The sequence below is a fragment of the Pagrus major genome, chromosome 6 (assembly GCF_040436345.1).
Source record: "Pagrus major chromosome 6, Pma_NU_1.0".
Taxonomy (NCBI): domain Eukaryota; kingdom Metazoa; phylum Chordata; class Actinopteri; order Spariformes; family Sparidae; genus Pagrus; species Pagrus major.
In genome coordinates this window covers 32,664,578-32,685,107 of record NC_133220.1, presented here as the reverse complement: position 1 = coordinate 32,685,107, position 20,530 = coordinate 32,664,578, and the positions used below count along the sequence as shown (strand labels likewise).

The window sequence follows — 20,530 nt, the reverse complement described above, 5'->3', positions numbered from 1 at the left end:
TGGGATAGTTAAAAGCATCTGAGGTGACTCATTTCACTGAGCTGGCAGAGGTGGAAATGGAGAAATGAGTCAGGAGAACAAACATCTGAGCCCACTGCTGATATCTATGTCAGAGTGACTTTTTAATGCTTTTAATGGCAACCTGAGCCTAGACAGTTTCCTATCATTGCTTTATCAGCAACACTTAAATTACCGTGGGAGGAAAGCATGGCAGCGTGTGACTACAGCCTGACTGGAAACCAAAGTTAACACTTTGCCAGTAACCCCTTATCTGTCTTATTAACCCGCGCCCGCCTACAGCCACTCTTTTAGCCTCTGCTACTTACCTCCATGGAGAAACGTCTGTGCTGGGCCTTGCTGTGATAGTGGAGTTGGGATGGAGACTGAGCACCCGGGGTTGTTGGTTCAGGTGTCACCGGACTGGCATCTTGAGATGGAGGACCCAGCCTGTCTGGAGTCAGGCCTGACAGAGGAGAAACATGATCACTCTACATTTGTAGATGCACAGATCACGACCAGTTTGAAGAAAAGCTTTGATGATCAGTGGCATAGATTCTGACGAAGCTCAACATGTCATTCCAAAACCTGTGTGCAATAGTCATATGATTCATATTGTTTTTATAATCGTCTAACATTCAGTGACACCTTATGCCCCTTTTGGAGAAATCTGATTCCATTTTGTTTCTCCACTCATCTATTTAGATTTTAGTTGCTAGTTGCTTTTTTAATCACAACTTTCTTATCTTTTATCTTTTTAGCAACTCAAATCTATCATTTTATGGAGGTTTGAGTCATTTTCACACTTCAGTTGCTGGTGAATACCTTTGCACAACTATTTCCCCCTGTTTCCAGCCCTGAAGCTAAGCTAACTGGCTGCTGGCTCTGGTTATATTTGCTCCAGACATGATCATGTCATCTCACAAATCCAGCTGCCTCAGTGGATAAGACCAAAACAGAGTGAAATGGAGGATGAATTTTGGGACATGGAAGTCAAATGAATGCTACTGTTGCTCCGAGTCATCTGGATTGTAAATAGACAAGTGTTCCCTAACACATTTATAATATGTCAGATGTGTGTGTGATTAGCTTGTTGTGGATTAATGCTACATCAAAGAATTGTAATATCATGATATCAGAGAGACAATTTACAGTTGAAATATCAACTTGTCATTGTTCTCTGGTGGGCAAACTGTGTAATGGTGTCACTACTTCTTAGTTACCTCAGACTTAAGCAGGATTTATAGTTCTGAGTTAAGGAGCTAAAGGGTAGTAACTCAGTCACAGTCCTTGGAACAGATCCATTTCAAGACTGATTTGCTTTGGCTGCTTGTGTTTCTCCCACAAGTTTCTGATCTTTTGTTTGAAATGAATGGTAGTGAAGACACCATTAACAAAACTGAAGAGAGAATATCAAATATACTGAAACAAGGAAAGGCTTAAATGTCTGCACACAACCTCAAAATGGACTCTCATCATCATGTTTTCCGAGATGAGGCTCACAGAACAAGAGAGGATATCAGAGTCAAGGCAGCTGAATCGAATGTGTCAGACAGTTCCACTGTAAGCACACCAGCATTGTAGCGTGACAGCTATCCAGCTAGTGTGGTGGGAAGAATGGACTTTGATCTGCATACAGCATTGTATGTGATGTGTGTTTGATGGCTGGTCGGTGTATTTGAATGCTACCTGCTGTGCAGTTTCAGCGACAGTTTGATCTCCCATTTCAATGGCGAGTGAAGCTTCCTCACCGGTATGGCAAGTGTGGTGTGTAGACATTTGTCTCCATTTTATAGGCAACCCCCAGGCGTGTGTGTTATATAGCTGTTCCCTCCTGTGGTGAAGCACAAAGCACTTTAACTCCTCGTTTCTATGGGGCCAATGGCTAACAAGGGAAGCAGGTCTTGGTGTTAGGAAGGAAGTCTTGTTTATCTCTTTTAAAGCCTACCCCTTACCTCTCTCTCTCTCTCTCTCTCTCTCTCTCTCTCTCTCTCTCTCTCTCACACACACACACACACTAATTAATAGTAACTGCATAACCTATGGCCTCTCACGTACTACAGGAAATTACCAACAGTATCAATTCAGCACACATGCACCTCATTAAACAAGGTGCTGCTGTGAAATATGTAAGATATATAAGATAAATAAGGCAGACAGTTAAGGCTAAGGGATTGCTCAGATTTTAAAATGGATGAGTTTAACTGGGCATGTTGAACAGCACTATATAGAGGCCTCTAACTGGCCACTTTGTGTCTGATTGATTGACAGTCTACTGTAAATGGGCTGGGGGGATGAAATTGACAACCTGTTTGCTAGTCATTTGAACATCACAGCAACAGTGCTCCTTTGATCTCCCGATGCTAATTATGGTCAGTGAAGGCGATACTGATATCGTGCACGCGCATGCACACACACACACGCAAACACACACACACACACACACACACACACACACACACACACACACACACAGAGTGAAAGAGAGAGAGCTTGATTGCTGTGAGATATGGATGGATGCCTGCTAGACATCTTCTTAGAAAAAGGACAATCCAATATGGTGCACCACATGATGTTTTCATAGCGTTTCCATCTGAAACTATGGTTACAGTGAGAAGGAGAAAGAGGCAGAGAAGAGTCAGGAGAGAAATAACGATGTTAAGTTGGGGCATAAGCTTCACAAGTATTGGCAGAATGAACCCTACGCTATGTCTGAGTACATTTCACACAACATGAGCAACACACATTTAAGCATGAAATCTGCTCAAGCAGCTTAAGGTTAAGTACCTCCCTTAACAACAGATGCTCATTTTCCACTTTAAAACTCAAAATTTGCAAAGTCTAGAAGAGTCACACGATTAAATCATTTTATCCCCATTCATGTTAGCCGGGCGCTAAACCGTAAGTTAGCCGACTAGGTTGGTGAAAGTCTCTAGTACGCACCCTCTATGGGCCCCACAATACAGAAGCTATGTGGAAGACAGGCGAGTCATTTGGCTTCATGCTGCTGCTTTAATAGAAATGAATGGGACTTTGCCTCCATGGCTGTGTCCAGATATAATTAATACAATCCTTGGATCTGAGCAGCCTCCCAATAGTAGCACATGTGCAAGCACGTCTGTCACCTTGTACAGCTAGGTATGGCAACACCACTAGGACAAACCACATGCAGAACAGCAGTTTGTTATGTTTAGATACGGTTATGATTACATTTGCTCATGATTATTTTGTTATATGGTTGTTGGTATGGTAGTAGGCTTCATTCGCTGGGGACCATGAATGTTTGTACCAAATTTCATTGCAACCCATCCAGTAATTGGTGAGATATTTCAGTCTGGACCAAAGTGCTAAACTGACCGTCCAACAGCTGTACTGATATTGCCAACCACTTAGCCACATATTAGCCGCTAGCATGGCTGTTTTTGTGTCCAACTATTTGCAATCAGAAGTGTGGTTCTCAGTCTTGGTTAAAACTGAAAAAGAAAACGTAGATATTTCAAGATACAGTAGGAGTTTTTGATTGACATTCCTGCTGATGGTTTCATGTTTTTTACTCTTATCAACAGTTGATGACACTAATGCACCAAGAAACATAGCAATATGCCAGCAAAGGCAAGAGTGCCAGGGTTACACCCCGCCTTTCCGAAACCCCGCCTTTTCGAAACCCCGCTGTTCCGAAAATAGACTTCCATTCTTCGTAATGGCGTGGTTTCCCATTTGTTCTAAAGACCCCGCTATTCTGAAAAGGCTATTGGGGAACCCCTAACCCTAACCCTATTGGGAAGTAATTGGAACTTGAAAGTCGGATTCGGAACAGCGGTGTGTCGGAGTGGGGGTGTTTCGGAATGGAGGGGTTTCGGAACGTCTAGCTGCTCCCGAGTGCCAGCTAGCAAACAATGTCAAAAGATCAATGTAAACACTTACATGTGCATGGTCACACCTCATGTTAAGTACAAGCGTAACAGAGTGTTGTGTATGTGGTAAAAAGGTTTGTGTATATTAATTATATACTATTATATATACTATTATTTGTGTATATACTTATTTTTCTTTAGGCAGAATGTTTTATATTGTTTATTGACATTCTGGTTTCGACATTTGTTATTTAATTTGATATGTGTTTTTAGTGTGTTGGTATGAATGTGACATGAACCTAAATTAGAAAGCTTCAAGTAGCTGATGTGACAGAGTTTTTAGTAGATGTGTCAGAAATAAACAAGCACTGGCTGAGCGAGACGCTAACTTTGGTCCTCTCTCTATCAATCCACAGACCGTGTTTTATTGGCTACGCAGTGCCTCCTAGCCTGTGTATCCTTTCCTGCTGGTCCAGATTTCCCCTAGATCTTGCGCCGGTAACACTTGCCCAGCACCAAATGTCAGACAAAGTTAGTGAATAGAGAGGCGCCCATTAGCTGACCATAACAGCTTAATAAGGTGATAGCAGGTCAATGTTAGGCTGAAGTTGCACTTATCCATTAATGCAGATTTCCTTTTGTTCACCTACAAGAAAACTTTAACTTAACACAGCTTAACTATCATGTGGTCCAGCAGGTCAGAGGAGGTCAATCTGATGTAAATAGTAGCTCATGGTGCTTTTCCTGTGATAGAAAATGGCAGTGTGCTTTGGACAACAGCTAGTCAACATAATTATGATAAGAAAATCTCACCTGCTTGGTAATACACTGTTTGCGACTCTGCATGTGTGTGCCAGAGGGTTTCATAATTTGAAGTCTCAACCAACTCACCGCCACACAGAACCAATTTAATTCAAGCAACTTGAATAATTTGTTTGTTATTCCTTCCATCAGGATTAATTTCTTGCAGCAGGTTCTCTGCTGAGACAATTGGTTTTCAACTGTGATCAAGAAGAAACTCTCATCAGATCGCTCATGTGTCACGGTGGCTTATGTGATTACTCGCATCTTCACATTGGCACGTTCATATGGGAGCTCAGCAAAACAGCTTTAAATGGACTAATATATGGAAAGTGAACAAGGGGATTCTGTCTAATGTGAAGTATTAGTCATTAGTCAGGCAAAAAAGTCCTGGCAACACCTAAGGACACTGACTCAAACACACACACACACACACCATTGTTTGTATCAATCTATAATCAAATCTATAAAAACTGTCTTGACATGCAGTAATGGAATTGTGTGTGTGTGTGTATGTTCTTGTTGTTACTGGATCTTATGTGTGTATTTGTATGGATATGCAGCCTTAGGGGATGCTAATGAGTTCTGGGTGCTCAGTGATCTGAGACTGATTGACTTTCTTTGTGTTTGTCAGTTTGATCCAGCTGCTCTTGTTTTTAAATGCTAGAAACGATATCAGAGAATCTAATAATCTGATAAGACTGAAGAAGTTAAACTAATGAGCTGTATATTTAATAAGTTTTGTATGCAGTTATGCATATGTACAGTCTCCTCAATGTGTCATGATATCTCAAGGTGCTTGATAATCATAAGATGGTCATGGTATATATATATATATGGTAAATGGTTTTGCATTTCTATAGCGCTTTTCCAGTTTATAGCTCAAAGTGCTTTACAATACTTGCCACATTCACCCATTCATACACTGATGGCGGAGGCTGCCATGCAAGGCGCCAGCTGCTCATCAGGAGCAATTTGGGGTTCAGTATCTTGCTCAAGGACACTTTGACATGAGAGGAGCTGGGATTTGAACCAGTGACCTTCTGATTACCAGACGACCCGCTCTACCTCCTGAGCTACAGCTGCCCCACATATATATACACATATATATGTATATATATATATATTAGTCTCACTGTATTTATCGTCCCATTGCCCAACCCTAGCAATCATCCGATGAGGTATCTTAACACCAGCAAAACTGAGTTCCTTTATGCCACATAACAAACAAACAAACAAACAAAATAATCTATTTTATACCATGGAGTGCAGAGGATGAATCACAATCTGACAATCTGACTAAAGAAGCTGCTCCCTTGTCTGGTGGGATGGAAGCAGATACATCTGTATCTGTTGTCAGATGGCAGCAGGGTGAACAGGCTGTGGCTGGGTGGGTGTTATCTTTTAGTATCTTTAGTCACTGATGCTCTATAGATGGTACCAATGATGTTCTGGATGGTTTTAATCACCCGCTGTAGAGCCTTCCTGTCCTCGACCATGCACAAGCCATGCCAGTTTGTCATGTTTCCAGTCAGGATGCTTTCTATTGCTCTTCTGTAATAGTTTCCACCAAGAATTTGGTTCCAGAATTTAGCTTTCATAAGTTTCCTTAGGTAGTAGAGCCTTTTCTATTCTATTCTATTCCTTTTTTTTTTTTTTTTTTTACCAGGGTGGTGATGTGTTAAGACCAAGATAGACTGTCTGTGATGTTGATTCCCTAAAACTGTTCACCTGCTCCACCTCAGCTCCACTGATGTAAACAGTGGTGTCTCCTTTTTTTCTAAAATCATCAATCAGCTCCTTGGTTTTGCTGATGTTGTGTGTCAACTGTGAAGCAGTAGATTGTTCTCTGTGCACCACTCTGGATCAAGATTGTTGATTTCCTCCCAAATATGAACTCTCATCGTTGTTTTTAATGCAGCCGATGATGGTGGTGGTTGATGCCTGGGAGTAGTCATGGTGTACAGTGTGAACAGGAGGGAGCTGAGCATACAGCCCTGGGGGGCTCTGGTGTTAAGCACTAACATGGAGGTGGTGTGACTTCCAAGCCTGTCCTGGGGTCTGTTTTTGAGTCCAATACCCAGTTGCAGTGTGGTGGAGTACCATACCAAATGATACCAATAATTTGTAGTATTATCTTGCAATATTTTAAGACAGTGGTTTTCAACCTTTTCAAATCTTGCCCCCAGAAAAACAAGCTTGAGTTCATGACCAACTCTCTGCAATCAAGCTAAATAGCACATATCCAAAATGTCAAATCATTCCTTTAACATGCACCACATTAACCTTAATATTCACTGGATCCATTAATGAAACATATGGACAGTTTGTCAAATATCTTCTAGCTACAGAAATGCTCTGGGCATGTGATGATTACATCCTTGCAAAAATGTCAGATGATGTTTTCAGTCTAAACAGCAGCATATGCTGTGGATTACACTGTGGGAGCATGATATAATCCCTCACATAGGAGAGAGGAAAGCAAGATGGAAAAGACATGAATGGCAAAAGATTAAAGAGGACTGTAAACATCAGTCAGCTGCTGGGTTTGGGTCAAACACTCTGTCTCTCTTTGTGTCTCCTTTCTTCTAGGCTCAGTTGTTTATCTCCATTTATCTGTCCTCATCCTCTCTCTCTGTCTGGTTACCTCTTTCCTGACCTTCGGGAGCAGACAGTGATGCAGACAGATGTCCTCTGGGGGGTTAAACTACATATCCAGCTGCCTCTCTCTATCAGGCAGCCGAATAACATCCTCACTTTACTGAGCTCTGTGGAGGGAGAAGCTTCAGTTGTCTGATTATGTTTACTTGACTCAAATGTTATACAAGGAGGTCTGATGAATCCGCGTGACCGCAGTACATTGTGTTTACATTGTACTGTAATGCTTGTGCACTTGACTTGACAGATCATTTTAGTACACCCAGGGTGACCTTGATTCCCACATGATCCACTTCACCCCCTATTTACTTTGCACATTTCAATGGCCTTTTTGCATTAAATGTCAATATGAAGCATCAAATCTAAGCTTTTTTTCCTGTAAAGCAAATGGTCATAAACATCATTGCACGGTGATGACATTGCGTAGGATGAAAGTGTTAACCATCCTGGTAGCTCTGCGATCTCTGTGTATTCACCCAATTCATTGTTATTCCACCTCTTTGTGCTATCTTCACAGTCAAACTCTACATAATAAAGCAGAGACACTTGAAAACCTATTCTGAATGCATTCAGTTCCTTTGCATTATCTACCCCTACTTATCCTAACCATAACCCTCATTTCCCTTTGAAGCCTGCTGATCCTCAGTGGCTCAGCGCCGGTGGTGGTACCAGTCGTAGCCGGAAAAACCCCAGTTAATCTGTGAGGGTCCGCTACAGACACGGAAGGAAGGAAGGCTTTTGCATTTGGCATTAAAACCCAGAACGAGATTGCAGTTTGTGTTCTATTATTAGACATGAGCTGTTCATTCACACAGGGACCAAAAGACACAAGGAAGTATGGAGCTCAGGGTTCAGGACTTTGAACATGCTTAATTAACCAATGGGTAGGAGTGGAGTGACAAAAAATATCTGTGGTCAGCACCCTACAATAAAAATACCTGGGAAAGGTGGCAGTAGAGAGATACGGCTTACATATCAATTTAGGCAAATGATTATTTAAAGTTACAGTCCTTTCCTACAACACATCCTCATACATAAACAACTGAATAGGTCTATTGCCAGTGACTCCCAAAACAACATACTGTATATCACCGTCCTAAAAACAACATGACCGCTGCAGCGTACCAGTGATTGTTGTATCGGACATCAGTCGTATGCTCGCAGTTTGGTTATGTTTGGGCAGCAAAACTACTTGGTTAGGTTTAGGAAAGGATTGTGGTTTGGGTTAAAATAAGTACGTTACTTCTGTAACTTATGTACATATGCAAGCGTGTTTGTGCTGTGAGGTAAATATGCTACTAAGTTAAAATAACTTGCAGTCAACTTTTGGTTTCACCACCTTTCACCTTTTGGTTTGAACATGAACACAGATATCCTGGCTGAATGTTTAACCCAATTATCCATCCCGTTTTTCCCCTATGCAGACTTTATCTGCCTTTTACTACGTCATCTAACGTCCTCCATTGCTGTTGTAATAATTACTATGGCCACTAGAGGCTGCCACCTAACAGGAGACGTAGTAAAAATGGGTAGTAATAGGCCACTTGAGCAGTCAACTTATATGCTAGAATTTCTGATGAGGACGGGCTGCTGATTTTATTGTAGCAGCCCATAGTTCCGGTATCAATAGGAATTATGTATTATGACAATACGGCAGTGCAAAACTTAAATTCAATATCAGGTGTAGTGACACACAGAAACAAAATGAGACAGTTTTTAACATTACCATGATCTTTTCCTTGCATTCACCAGGATAACACAGAAAAAGAGTAACATTCGCATTTTTTGGCCACCTGATGAATGCATGTCCAATAGGCTATTCTCCTTCCTTTTAGCTCTGTTTTGGTCTCCCTCAACTCCTGAGAAAAATACCAGCTTTTAGCTGCTACTAGTTTGCCAGAAAGTTGCACACTTTGTCTATTTGCCATTTGGTGCTGGGCAGGAAGTGTACAGTGGGGTTACCAGAGCTTTTTCTCTGAAAACTACTGCCTGGAAACACAGTTTGAGAGGACAAGGAGAGTAAGCTAAAACAGTAAAGTTATGGGCCATAAAACCAAAACAATGAGCTGAAAGATGCTAAAACGCGTCAAGCTTAGGTGGACTTAGTAGTTGAATAAGTGTTTCACCACTGGAAAGACAGCCCTTGCCTAACACTGGGCTGTCTATGCAGTTGAAAGACACAGACATTTTTAAAATTGGCCCCACCTGACCTGAGAGAACAGAGAAAAAGAGCTGTGTTATTCCCTTCTGCTCAAAAGGTAAAGAACCTACAACAACCAGCATGCACGGTGCTGCACTGGACCAATAAACACTCCCACTGATGGGTGACATACTATGAGTTAGGCAATGCTTGGTTTTGAAACAGGGAACTGTAAAGAAGCCAGCTGGTAACAAACGATATTGTATTACATCTAAACAGTCCACAAAAATATGTTTCTGAAAACATTTTAGGACAGAAACAGGCAGTGTAGTAACATAATCTGCCTGGTTTAGGCAGTTTGATCAGTTTGTTGAGATGCACCTCACTGAGAGAGAGAGAGAGAGAGCAGCCGCTAACTCTATCTCAATTTGAGTATTCTCTTTGTGTCCATGGATGTTTGCTTACAATATGCTGAAGTACAATCTATACAACAGCCCTAAAATCCACCATCAGCTCAATTATGCGTTTTGTTTCATTTCCCTGATTTTTGCTTGAAATAGAGCGCAGGTCTGGGTGCAGGCAAAAACAGAGTGAAGTTTACCTGTCTTGTTTCACTGATAATTCTCTGTGGGTTCGTCACTATCAGTGATATTCCAGATATATTCATTAGTGCAGTTTTCACTTTAACCAGACCTGGTAGCTTACTAGTCATGCAAGGATTTTGTAGGAATATTCATATTTTGAAAATACTGTGATTGTATGTTGTCATTGTATTAATGCAATTAGCTTTGGTTTGGAAACTCAGCATGAATTAATTTATTTTAAAAATTAAAATTTCGGACCCAAAAAAAATTAGCGAGTGGAGCTTTACGGTAATGAATCGGCTTCTCGTGGCTGAATGGGAAATGAGGGTTCTTACCCTGTGTGTGCCGTATGTTGAGCTGGTTGATCTGTTCGGTGAACTCATTCTCCTCAATGGTCTCAGTGCGAGGAACAGACAGAGAGAAACGCCTTTTGAAGTTCTTCATCTTGTTCATCGTGTTGAGGAGCAGACTCTGGGAGAAGAAAGAGACGCAGAGAGAGTGATGTACAACATTAAACATACAGATAATATTCCAACCCGTACATGCATCATCATATTCTGATGCTTTTCCTGAAGAAAAAAAAAATAAAGCTGCAATAATTGTGAAGTTTAGCCATGTAATGCAAACTACAGACAGAAATGATGGTTTTCTTAGTGCATAGCACTGTTTGTACTGTATGTACTGAACATATCGGCTGCTACAACATAAATCAAAGAGAGCGAAGTGTAAATATTTCCCAGTGCACTGCCTACGTGACACAAGCTGCGGAGCCCGTGTGCAGTTTGACCAAAGACTTCTTCTGTCATCTAATAATGAGGCGGAAAGCAGCAGGAAATCATCTGATCAGTATACCCTCTCCCTCAGTAGGTTACATAACCACAGCCAGCCCTGCTAGTTAGTTTTCACAACTTTTTGTTCTCCACTGTTTCTCTGGTCTGCGTGCTGCAGAAACGGGTGTCATGGGGTCTCCGCGATTCTTTTACTGGCACTGATTTGTCCGTGCGTGTGTGTTTCTGCTCATTATTGTGAAAGGCTAAGAGTTGTGTATGGTGAGTTAAATTGCAGCAAGACTCCACATTCCCTCCTGTTATTTTTAAACCTCAATAACCCATCAGGATATTACTGTCTCTGAGCGATCAGTATATTGTCAGATTACCCTGACTGTTGCAGTACCTGCACAGCGCAGGTCAGAACGCTGCCTGAAACCAATCAGGAACATGCCATATACACATATATATATATACACTCCGGGTGAAGAACAAACCAGACTGAAGGAGAGCTTATGGGATCAACGTGAGTTATTTTTGTGACTTAAACCGAATGAATTGAAAAAGTACTGAGTGGAAAATGTTTAATTATTTTCTAAATAGTCTAATATCTCAATGCATCTGTTGCACAAAGCTGTCTAGTCCTTGATTATTTTAAAGAGCACTAATTTGCAATGAAGTCTGGGTAAATTCTTTTTCAAACTAAAAAAACATGGTCGACCGGGGAAACCACATGAAACCTCTCAGCTCGCTTCGCTCCAACAGTGGTGAAGTTCAGCTGATAGGCACCTTCTTCTTCCCGTCACAAAAACTGAGTATATGTGAGATTTCCGTGGCCCTGGTAGTCCGCTGGACAACAACAGGGAGGGAGATCAGTGGGGCTTGTGACCACAGCTGAGTGCCTTTCTTACAAATGTTGTCACAATATTGCACTGATCAAGACGTGGTAGAAGACTTCAAGCATACATGGAGGTAAACTATGCTGGATTTTTAAATACTCTGCAAATGTTTTATGAGGAAGGAAATTCACTTGACACCCAGACCCCAAGGAATGTAGGAATTTAGAAATAATTATAAAGGCATTGTCAAACCAGAGAAGTGTGGGTGACCAGTGAAGCCAGTGAAGAAGAAGCAGCTCAAAAGGCAACCGTGGAAGCAAATTATCCACAAATCAGTGCAGAAAAAGGAGGATTTCTAATTTGGAAAAGGGAGAAGAGGCCATTAGAAATCAATCAAATTGAGCTCATGTGACTCTTCCACGGAGAGGGAAACACCATCTTGTCAGCAGAAAAGAGCAACGAGATTGCCACAGCACTGCTCAGAGCAGGAATGCCAACCTTTTTTTCTGGAGTTCATAACACACAATCACATCCATTGAGAAGCTGAAGCAGCAACAAAGACCTTAGCTTTAGAGCTGGAAAAATGCTTTTGCTCTGTCGCACACAATTTCACCCATGACAACTGTAAAGGTGCAGTTAACATCTATACAGATGTGTCACTAGTATTCATTTTCTGCAGCCTGGCAGGAGCTCTCTTCCAGCTCACTACAGATATTCTGATAGTCACGTTACATGGTTAAATTAGCTAGAATGAAAGGAAAAACCTGAAAATCAATAGGCAGAATACACAATCTGTCAGACAGAATACACAATATCAGAGAGAAAAACTTGATTAATAAAAAGCAATCAGATATAAAGCCGATTAAAGGGTTAAGAATGGAAAAGGAAAGAGGCTTACTCTGCAGAGAGACATCAATACCACTAGGCTGGCTTAAGTCCTGGTGTGTTTGTGGTTGTGGCTGATGTTTTTCTCTTTTAGAATGTGTAAGGTAGCCTCTGTGAAGGCAGACTTCCCCAATGCCTCAGCAAGGTTACTTTATAGTAACGGAGGACCTCCATACGTACAGGAGTTCAAGTGACACAAAGTACACTGCAGTTGACACTGAGCTGTAAAACAGACGTGTAAAAGTGTTGAAAAACAGCAGTACAAAGAGCTCTTTATGTCAGTAAGAGTTACAGCGCTGGGTCCTTTTACTCGCTTGGTTTGTTGTGATGTTTGTGTGGAGGACGACAGTGTTTATTGTCATGATGTGGATGAAAAATGACCTTTACTCTTCTGTTCCAGCAGCTTTTCTCTGATGCCATACTGTATTGTCTACTCAGTGCTCTCAGTCAGATAAGTGTTATTGTATACACTTATTGTCGACACTTGTGGCTGTCATTGCAAATCCATGCGATCCATATTGTGTATGACTTGATTATTCTCATCCTGGAAGAATAATTTACACAAGAAAATAAATATATATAGGAGGAGGAGGATTATCTTTCATTTCACTCAGGTCCTTCACTGTTTCCACTAACTCAGAGTTTAACAGTTAATTCTATTTAACGTCCTCCTTTACTTTTTCTCTGTGGATGAAGTTTATGAAGCCCTCGATGAGGAAGTCCAGAGGATACAGGGGTTTGGTTAACCTTGAATTGGAAGTTAGTTGCCTTCGGTTTGACTGGTATATGAAGCATTAACAATGTGTTCTTGATTTGTAATGGTTTAGTATTTGTTACGTAAGTAGCTAGTAGGTATCTCAGTCAATTGCTTATGATCAAAATTTGGGGGGGCAGTAGGAACTCTGGTAGCCTCTGCAGTTGGCCCTTACGACATTAGGGAATAATGTCTTTTATTGGAGTAATCAATAGGAGAACCTGGTAGTAATGAGTAAAGAAAGCCAACCGTGGCTCAACTGAAAGGAGCACTAGAAACCTAAAAGGACAACTGTTTGCAGATGTTGGTGAGTATTACTGTACATGTGAAAAAAGATGTATAAAACCTGCTCTAGGCTACATTAGCAGCTGCTAACAAAACACATCTGAATGTCTTTGTGGCCAAAACTGTCCGTGGTCCAGTTGTATTGTGGATAATGTAAAGACCAGGTTTTGACAAAAAAGAAGAATGTTTGAAATGACATAGATGTCCTTGCCACTTTTTTTTTTAAACAATTACAATGGAGTTTAATATTTGTATTTAATGTAATGGCAATCCAGTCAATATTTGCTTCAGTCTGAACCAAAGTGATGCTCGGATCAAGCAACTGTCTGACTAACCAACATTGCCATCTCCAGAGCCATCCAAGTAGTGTGGATAAAAAACCGTACTAAAGATACACCCTCTTTTATGTGCTCCATATCTTAACAAACACCCATTTCCCAGATACTTAGCTCATGACAACTGGCATCTTATAAAACTAATAGAGACTGTCCCAGAACTCTCGCTGGGAGATAATGTGTGTGAGAGGCTAGTTATACTACGTGAAATGCTCTGTTAAATGCCACAATAATACAAGCAAAAGCAAAATAGCTGCCTTGAACTTAACCAGCCTGAAAAGGTTATCCAGCCTGGCAGTTACTGCTCACTATGTGTGTATGTGCTATATGCTAACGTCACTTGGTTAGCGGCTGAACGACAGTCTGTCACTGCCACTGCGGTTCTCTTGTTTTTCGACTGAGGGGCTGTGTGCTTTATGCTACTGGGTTAGCTGCTGAATGACAGGCGCAGTGCATCGTCGTCCTCGCTAACCATATCCAACCACCTGATGTCTCAACTCAATTTTGGTTACGCTTTCTCTGCCATTCTTGTGAGACTAGCTAGCTAATCGCTTTAGCAATATATCAGTACTGAGCTTTGTGGATGATTCTGGCCATGTGCAATGAGCGCCTCGGGCAGAGTGCACAGAGGCAGGCGGCTACGTGGGTTGACAAGCATGTAGGCCGTCCAGTCATTTAATTTGATCCAAATGAAAATAGGCAATATTATAGACCTAAGACAGCCACAGGCACAGGATTTCCTACTTTTCTTATCAACCCTGGCTTTAATATGGGAGGATAACCAATAAAGCTTTCAGCCTTGGATGAGTGCAGTAAAACCCCAGGGTAAAATAACATGTAAAATAACTAGCAACTTTTGGTAGGCTACTAGTAATCTCCCCGTTTACAGCTCAGACCAGGGTCATAGCCAGGAGTATAGAGGGTAGTCAACACCGAATCCTACTGAAACCTACTTTCACTACTATAGATCATTCCATCTGTACTCTGAAACCTGTAAATCATGACTAAAAATCACTAACGTGCACAGATTTGCCAATACACCATAGTGTTTGTGTTCAGTCACAAATGGGGATGTAACTTTTTTGGCACCCTCACCCAGGAGAGACTGCACTGCAAATCTCTTTTTACATCGAGCTCTGTATCTCTTGTTCTCGCTTGCCTTCTCTTCTCTGCTCCCCTCTCATCAGGTGTTTGAAATAGAATCCAAAGTGTTTCTTTTCTGAACAGGACACAGAGAAATGCAGCAGCCCCCACTCTGATTGGGAGCCTCTCTTTATTCACTCCGCTCCCTCATTTGCCCTCCTGAACAACTTAATTGCATGGGTTGTGAGTGAGAAAATTCCTGATTGAGATGAACAGTGTGTGTGTGTATGTGTGTGCAAATCTGGCGGTGAGCTTCATTTATCTCGTGGACAACAGTCTCCTCTGTTTGAAGAAGGGTACAATTGAAGGGTCTGGATGCTTGCAGCCAGTCAGGAGTATGTGGCATCGCTCTCACAGCTACTTTTTTCAGAGGGACATACACGCCCCATGTCACGAGTGCATCTGCTCCAAACAACGTGCTAACATACCTCAGTCTGCCCGTAGCTGTGATCCACCCTGGACACAAACATGTTACATGTTAGTGCGTTAGCCTCTCTCTTCTTTTTTTAAACCCAGTTCCTCTTTGATCTGTGTTTGTCTCTCTCAGCTGCTCTCCCCTGTCATGCATCTCCATGACGGTTTACATCTTTTCTGTTTGTAGTTTCCCAAATTGCGATACAACTTTAATTTCTAGTCTCATAAATTTCAGATGGCAAACCTTCCAAAATACAGTCGGTCGACATTAGGCCAGTCAGTGTCTATAATACTAAGATGGGAGCAAAAAGTAATTGACATGTTTACTAAAATGAAAAACAGACTCTGAGCACTGAATGATTTAATTGTGGACAAGGTTACTTATTGTAACCTGTCTGTAGTCAAGATGACCAGATTGTCAAGAAAAGCTCTTAAATAAAAGGAAGTAGAAATATGCCATTTTAACAGTGACACCTTTTTGACCTGCCTGCTAGCTAGCTAACCCTATCCCTTATTTTCTGCAGTATTGATACAGATAGGCCTGCATCGATACACTCACTCAAAGTGCTTGTGTCTTCTTTGTCAATCATCTCTGGTTTTGATTGACCAAGAAAACAGCAGGAGTGCTTATTATTTGAGACCAGGCAAAGGCAAAGGAAAAGGATACATGCATCCAGGTATTTTATCAAACTTAGAAATTCCAGTATTGTGACAACACTAATATGGATGATTTACAGGGCTAGCTGCTGAACTACTGTAGCCGGAGAGCTAACCACTATCAGCAGGCCAGAAAAATGGCAGCACTAGTCAGTCACGATAGCTGTCCAAACTTCTATTTCCTCTGTACTGCATTGTTTACAATATCTTGTACTCAGGATAGTATGCCATTCTTACTCACTATGATACTAAAGAGAGAACAATAAGCTCTCTGATGTAACGAGCTTAATCATCATAAATTCAAAAGGCACATTTGTACCTTTAACTCCTGTCTGATAACTGTCTAAAACCACTTTTGAGGAGCAGTTTATGCTCTGGCAGGGGCTAAATAAAAGTGGATTGTGCAAACCTAGCAATCTAATAAGCAGGCTTCCACCATTTTGGACTCTCCTTCTTTCAAAGGTCAGCCCTGTCACGACAGTTTTCCTATTGGTCGAAGGTGTGAATAGGCCCATATGTGTTGAAATTCACCAAAGTGGAACTTGACATAAAAGTTACAAAACAATTGCTTGCCTCTGTCGTGCAAATGTGTTCCACTTACACTTATCAAGGCTTTTGGTTTGTTTGACTTTTAGTTAGACTGAATCTAATTATTTTGTCACAACAATATTTTCCTGCCTGAGGTCATGCAGATGAAAATGTATAATGCTATAAAATGTTGTTGTAAACCTGGTGAGCACGTCCAAGAAATTGACTTTCTCAGGGAGAAATCCAGCTGAGGAAATGAGGTGCCTCTTATCCCCTACACGGATATAGCCATGTTTCTTATTTGCGACACCTATAATCACATTATTGCAGAAAGCTGACAGTAATCCATTCAGGCCTACTTCAATATATGTAGCCCACTGATTTACTTGTAGAGTTGTTGCAGTGGGGGGCATGGGTAAAAACATAAGCTGCCCAGTGCAAACAAAATATTGCCCTTTTGGCCAGTGACCAAACATACTGGAGCAGTTCAGTGGTTGTTGCCTCTGGGGGGGGTCGAGGACAATTGTGTTTGATTCAGAAAAATGCCATATGTCAGTTGTCCAGTGACCCATGTCGGCTCCAGATAAATGAACATACACAGCTCCCCTCATGTGTACTCATTTAGAATGGTGCCAGCTGATGGAATAGATGTGGGGCATGTTTAAATGGGCTTCATGGTTTTATACAGGTCAGTGGGCATAGTCATCAGAAAATATGACACACATTCAACAGTCTATCAAAATGGAAATACACAACTGTGACTCATGCTGGTGATGAGTTCACACATACACAGACTCTAAATCAAACCTTCAGGCAAAAGCTTTTCTCTCAGTCTTTTTTTTTTTTGCGTCTATCCAGTTTGTTGGAATTGAATGAGAGGCCCTTAAAAAAAAGAAACTCTGGCACAGTGTCAGGGCAGACCATTAGCCCACTAACAGTGAGACCACAGCTTCAGCCGATCGCTGTGTTTGTCCACAGAAACCTTGCACGGCCACTTCCTGTTCCTGACAGCCAAACGGGCTGCCAACACAAGCTGTGATCTCTGGGAGGGTCAAGATGCAGGGGGCAACAACAGAGATGCAGAAAACTGAATGAAATAGAAAGAATGTGTTAAGGTTGGGGTTTTTTGGTGGCCTGCTGGAGGCAGGCAAACAGTTCAAAAGCTATTTATTATCAAAAAACAAAGTGTGACATTGAGAGAGAGGGGGGCAGGCTATGGATAAAAGGTTGAGTGGTCTGGAAGTGATGACGTTCTGGGGTTCTGCACATGAGGGAGGAAAAAACGTGAGTTTCCAGTAGAAAAATCCAATAGATGAAAAACACTGGAGCAAAAGCACACAAAACGGGCTGGCAGAAGCGACACACGAAAAGAGGGATGCACCTTGAGTGCCGGAGGGGGCTTGAGCTGGACCACAGCAGGGTTAACAATCTTGTCATTTTCAAAAGGTCCAATGTATCTGAGTGCCAACTTACAGGAGTCGGTCTGGAGGGGGAGATCCCGAGCGGACAGCTACACCTTTTGTCCTGGTTGGTAGTTGGGAGCTTGGGTGCCTGTCCGCCATGGTGACATACCTGTGGTGGAGCTGACCAGGCAGTTAGGAGCGTACTAAATCCGTCTGCCCGAGGAGAGGCTCACCGATGCACCCACTGCCTGACAAAATGCCTTCCACACTTGGGAGATGAATTGTGGATCTCCTTGGGGATCTCGGGAGTTCAGCCGCTTGGCAGAACGCGGATAGGGGAGGTTTTTATGGTCAGTCCACACATGGAAAGGATGGGCAGCTCCCTCCAGCCAATGTCTCCATTCTTTGAGGGCGAGGACAATGGCCAGTTACTCACAGTTGCCAACATCGTAGTTCTTTTCAGCTGGAGAGAGGCGGCGGGAGAAGAAAGCGCAGGGATGAAGTTTCTGGTCTGCAGGTGATTGCTGAGACAGGACAGCTTCCACTCCGGTGTCAGAAGTGTCTACCTCCACCACCAACTGTAGACTGGAGCAGAGGGGCACAGCTTCTTCAGCAGGATGAAGGCTTCTTCAGCTTCAGAGGACCAGTGAAAGGGGAGCTTGGTGGAGGTGAGCTGAGTCAGGGGCGCTGCCACAGGGCTGTAGTTGCAGATGAACCATCAATAGAAACAAAACCAAGGAAACGCTGGAGTTGCTTACGGTACTCAGGAGCCAGCCAATCAGTCACTGCCTGCACTTTGGTCGGATCCGTCTTAACCCCCCCTTCCTCAATGACAAAGCCCAGAAAATCCACGGATGGAGAGTGGAAGCAACATTTCTCAGCCTTCACGTAACGCTTGTTTTCCAGGAGCCTCTGGAGTACCAAACGGACATGTTCAACGTGCTCCTCCTGACTCCGGGAGAAGATTAGAATATCATCTAAATAGACGAACACAAACCGGTTCAGCATGTCACGGAGAACATTGTTGACTAAGGCCTGGAAGACTGCAGGGGCGTTGGTGAGACCAAAAGGCATCACTTGGTACTCGAACTCCATTCGTCTCCTTCTCGTATACGCACCAGATGATATGCATTGGCCAGGTCGAGCTTTAAGGCGGCGGCCTGGTGGAGGGGTCCAAATGCTGACTCGATGAGAGGGAGAGGGTTCTTAACTGTTATGTCATTAAGACCTCTGTAGTCAATACACGGCCTTAAAGATCCATCCTTTTTAGCCACAAAGAAAAATCTTGCCCATACTGGTGAGGAAGAGGGGGCAAAAAAGTCCGGTAGTAAGCGAGTCGTTGATGTTGGACTCCATGGCGTCTCATTCAACAAAAACAAACTGGGACATTGAGAGAGAGGAGGGCAGGCAGGCAGGTTGAGTGTTCTGGAAGCGATGAGGTGAAAACACAGGTGAGCTGGTGGAGCTGCAGGCTGAGCGGAGAGACACTGAGGGTTTTGCACACAAGGGAGGACAAAACACGAGCATGAAACAAAAATCCAATGGGGGAAAAACACTGGAGCAAAAGAACCCAAAAACATAGCAACACTAGAAAAACATTGATAGTGAGAAAACTCGAGAGTAGAGCATGAGTATAGTCGCCATACGGGATGGAACAATCTGGCACTGGAGTAGTGAAGGGACCGGGTTGACACATTAATAACCTTTAGCCACTGTTGGTGATAAAAAAGAATTTCAGCAACACTTGAGAACATTTCATTTGTCTCCAGCAGGAAAGGTATTAGCATTCATTCCTGAGTCAAATGACTCAGTCTTGGGTATTTATCAGCTCCAGCTCCAACCAGAAGTGATGGAAACATGACACCCAGCCTGGTAGACATTCGATCCACATCCCTCATAGATACCAGCCACCTAAATACACCAGATTTTTTTCCATTAAGATCCATGCATTACTCCCTGAGAAACTATGTCAAAAATGTCAAAAAACAAACCTATCTCGCCCTATGTCCCTTTATCCGAATCCTCACGAAAAGTTAAAGAGGTCTAACCTGGGCCGAGTCTTATCAGTAGTTCTTGTGTAATCCTGCTGACAAACCAACCAACAAACCAAGAAACTAACAAACAAATGGACATGGGTGACAACATAGCCTCCTAACCACTATAGCCACTGTAACATTTGAACAGGCTTCCATGTGACTGTTCTACTGTTCCCTTTTTTCTAGCATGTTCCTGACATCAAATGTCACACACGAGAAAAAAAAATAGAAAGGCAAACTTGTCCACTGGCAATGGGAAAGGAGTCAATTATCTATTTTTAGCAGGTTTACTAGAATTTAAAAAAACTGCATATATGTGCTAATTTTGTTGTAAATATGGTATAAGTAAGGAGGTAATGCATCTAAATGGTTACTGAAATAATCATACTGTGTATTATGCGCATATTGTCGAGAAAACAAGGCTTTCATAGCAGCACTTCATGTGCGAAA

General features: G+C 42.2%; 1 protein-coding gene across 1 annotated transcript in view; it reads right to left on the bottom strand.

Annotated features, from left to right (window-relative positions):
- The window catches only part of cdk18 (cyclin dependent kinase 18), a 51,090-nt gene that overhangs the window by 17,215 nt on the left and 13,345 nt on the right, over nucleotides 1-20,530 (bottom strand). Inside the window, exons 2-3 of the mRNA XM_073468252.1 lie at nucleotides 10,370-10,505; nucleotides 327-463 (exon numbers count right to left, since the gene is read on the bottom strand). Of these exons, the coding sequence (XP_073324353.1) occupies nucleotides 327-463; nucleotides 10,370-10,487 (255 nt within the window). The 5' untranslated portion in view covers nucleotides 10,488-10,505. The remainder of the gene's footprint in view (nucleotides 1-326; nucleotides 464-10,369; nucleotides 10,506-20,530) is intronic.